This window comes from Nicotiana attenuata, unplaced genomic scaffold, assembly GCF_001879085.1.
Source record: "Nicotiana attenuata strain UT unplaced genomic scaffold, NIATTr2, whole genome shotgun sequence".
In the NCBI taxonomy this organism is placed as follows: Eukaryota; Viridiplantae; Streptophyta; class Magnoliopsida; order Solanales; family Solanaceae; genus Nicotiana; species Nicotiana attenuata.
In genome coordinates this window covers 91,538-94,418 of record NW_017671811.1, presented here as the reverse complement: position 1 = coordinate 94,418, position 2,881 = coordinate 91,538, and the positions used below count along the sequence as shown (strand labels likewise).

At 39.8% G+C, this 2,881-nt stretch overlaps 1 protein-coding gene across 1 annotated transcript; it reads left to right on the top strand.

Moving 5' to 3' along the window:
• Positions 1–1,242: 1,242 nt before the first annotated feature.
• LOC109210365 (uncharacterized mitochondrial protein AtMg00810-like) lies at positions 1,243–2,499 on the top strand. The gene has a single exon (XM_019373764.1). The coding sequence runs from the start codon at positions 1,243–1,245 to the stop codon at positions 2,497–2,499; it is 1,257 nt and encodes a 418-aa protein (XP_019229309.1).
• The last annotated feature ends 382 nt before the right edge of the window (positions 2,500–2,881 follow it).

Genomic DNA, 2,881 nt, shown 5'->3' with positions numbered 1-2,881 from the left:
CAATGCCCTACAGATAATAAAGGTCTTTGTAAGCATGGTGGAAAACCAATTCAAAACAACCATTAAGTGTATAAGGTCTGATAATGGTTTAGAATTCACTAGCAATGAGGCAACGTTTTTCTTTCAATCCAAAGGAATAAATCACCAAAAGACATGCCCACACACACCACAACAGAATGGAGTGGTGGAAAGAAAACTTAAATATCTTCTTGAAGTAGCCAGAGCACTGCTCTTTCAATCCAAATTGCCATTGAGATATTGGGGAGAGTATAAACTTACAGCAACATTCCTCATCAATAGGCTTCCAACTACTCCTCTAAAGAACAAATGCCTCTTTGAGCTCCTATATAAAAATAAGCCCAACTACTCTCACTTGAGGAGTTTTGGGCGTTTATGTTACCCCACTGTACCAAAACCTCTCAGAGATAAACTTGAACTAAGCACTACCCCGCATGTGTTTGTAGGATACCCTTTTGGCACAAAGGGGTACAAGGTGCTAAGTCTGGCCACTAAGAAAATACACATTTCCAGAGATGTTTCTATCTATGAGTCAATCTTTCCCTTCACTCTTAATGCTACTGCAGCTAGCATTCCACCTGTTTTTCCCATTGCACCATTCACTGATAATCCACCTGATGATCCACTAACCACACTGACAATTATACATCCCACAACATCAGTGATCAAGAAAACATCAACTCCCTAAGTGTTGATACATCACCTGCTACCTTCTCACCTGTATCTTCTTCATATGAGTCATAGGTTCCAGTAGAATCACTAGAGGAGTCCCTGGTCTTCAGAAGATCTAATAGGGAACACAAACTCCCTTCACATCTGAATGATTATATCTGCAAGATACCAAATCTAAAATCTAACTCCAACTTCTCCCTTCATGCCATGTTCTCCCATAATAATCACATTGTTCCTGATGCTCTACATCTTGACAGTCAGCACATTGTAAAGAACATTTGTAGTGATAGAGCCAACTTCATATGAAGAAGCTGCTATGTACCTTGCCCGGTAAAGTGCCATGACACAGGTGTTTGAAGCTTTAAATGCTAATAACACATGGGACCTAGTCCCTCTACCTAAGGGTAAACAGGCTATTGGGTGTAGATGGGTGTATAAAGTCAAACATAGAGCAGATGGTGGTGTAGAAAGATACAAATCAAGGCTAGTTGTTAAGGGGTACACTCAACAAGCTGGTGTAACTATACAGAGACCTTCTCTCCAATGGTCAAGATGACCACTATCAGGTCCCTCATTGCCATAGCAGCAAAGAAAAAATGGCAAATCTCAAGATGTAAACAATACATTCATGGAGATTTGCATGAGGAGGTGTATATGCAAGCTCCTCCAGGCCTAGTGCACTCTCCAAGGTTAGTGTGCAAGCTGAATAAGTCCCTTTATGGACTGAAACAGGCAAGTAGACAATGGTACGACAAATTGACTGAAGTCCTATATTCAAGAGGGTATACACACTCCATGCATGATTACTCTCTATTTTACAGAAAACAGGCCTCTTATATTGTCTTTGTAGCAGTGTATGTAAATGATGTATTACTCACAGAGACTGATTCTGAAGAAATTAACCAGCTTAAGGCTTTCCTACATGACAAGTTCAAAATTATAGATTTAGGGCAATTACATTACTTCCTAGGACTAGAAATCCTCTACAAGTCAGATGGCATTATCATTTCACAAAGAAAATTTGTTTTGGACCTGTTAAAGGAATATGAGTGTCTTCATTCTCCAGCTTTGACTTCTCCCCTTGATTCTACAGTCAAATTAAAGGCAAAAGAAGGAACCCCATTATCTGATCCTACATTCTACAGGAAGCTGATTGGAAAATTAAACTTTCTTACTAACACTAGATTAGACATAGCATATGGAGTTCAACATCTCAGCCAATTTATGCAAGATCCTAGGGAGCCCCATCTACAGGCAGCTTATCATATGCTAAGGTACTTGAAAAAGGATCCCACTCTAGGCCTATATTTCAGTAATGCAGATAATCTTCCATTAGCTGCCTATGGTGACTCTGATTGGGCAGCCTGCCCTGATTCTAGAAGATCAGTGTCGGGTTACATTGTGTTCCTAGAGGGCAGCCCCATTAGTTGGAAATCCAAAAAGCAAGAAACTATATTTCTTTCCTCAGCAGAGGCAGAATACAGAGCTCTTAGGAAAGTTGTTGGTGAACTTGTTTGGCTATCCAGGTTGCTTGAAGAACTTACTGTATCTATTGATTTACCAATACCTATACATTGTGATAGTCTTTCTGCTTTGCACATTGCTCGGAACCCTGTGTTCCATGAAAGGACTAAGCACATTGAAGTAGATTGCCACTTCGTGCGTATCAAACTTCAGGAGGGGCTCATCTCTTTACATCACATTGGTACATGCCAGCAGCTTGCAGATGTGATTACCAAAGCCCTCACTAAGATCAAGCATTTTTCTGTACTTGGCAAGTTGGGTGTGATTTCCTCACATCCAACTTGAGGGGGGGGGGGGTATTAAGACTATTGAATTAGTTAGTGTATTTATCCTTGTAATAGTGCTGAGTCAGCATCTTTAGCTAGCTAGTAATGTTAGTTAGTTAGTGTTAGCATTGTGATTAGTTAGTCATATACTGTATGCATTGAGTAGTGTTAGTTACATTCATTGTACTGTTCATTTCATTGTCTAATAAAAAAACATTCAGCAGCTTTCCTTTCTCTCTCTCTCTCTCTTCGAGCTTCTTCTAGAAGCTTCAGTATCCTCCATTGGAGGAGATTTAGAGCTCGTTTCATACCTGAAATTTTGACATAAAGATCTTTTAAAAGTGTTGGCCCAAGAACAGGTGAAGTTTTGAAGAATGACAAATGAACTCAGTTATGGACCA

What these genes read in the sequence shown, in the direction of transcription:
- LOC109210365 (XM_019373764.1), top strand. Translation starts at nt 1,243, where the DNA reads ATGACCACTATCAGGTCCCTCATTGCCATAGCAGCAAAGAAAAAATGG.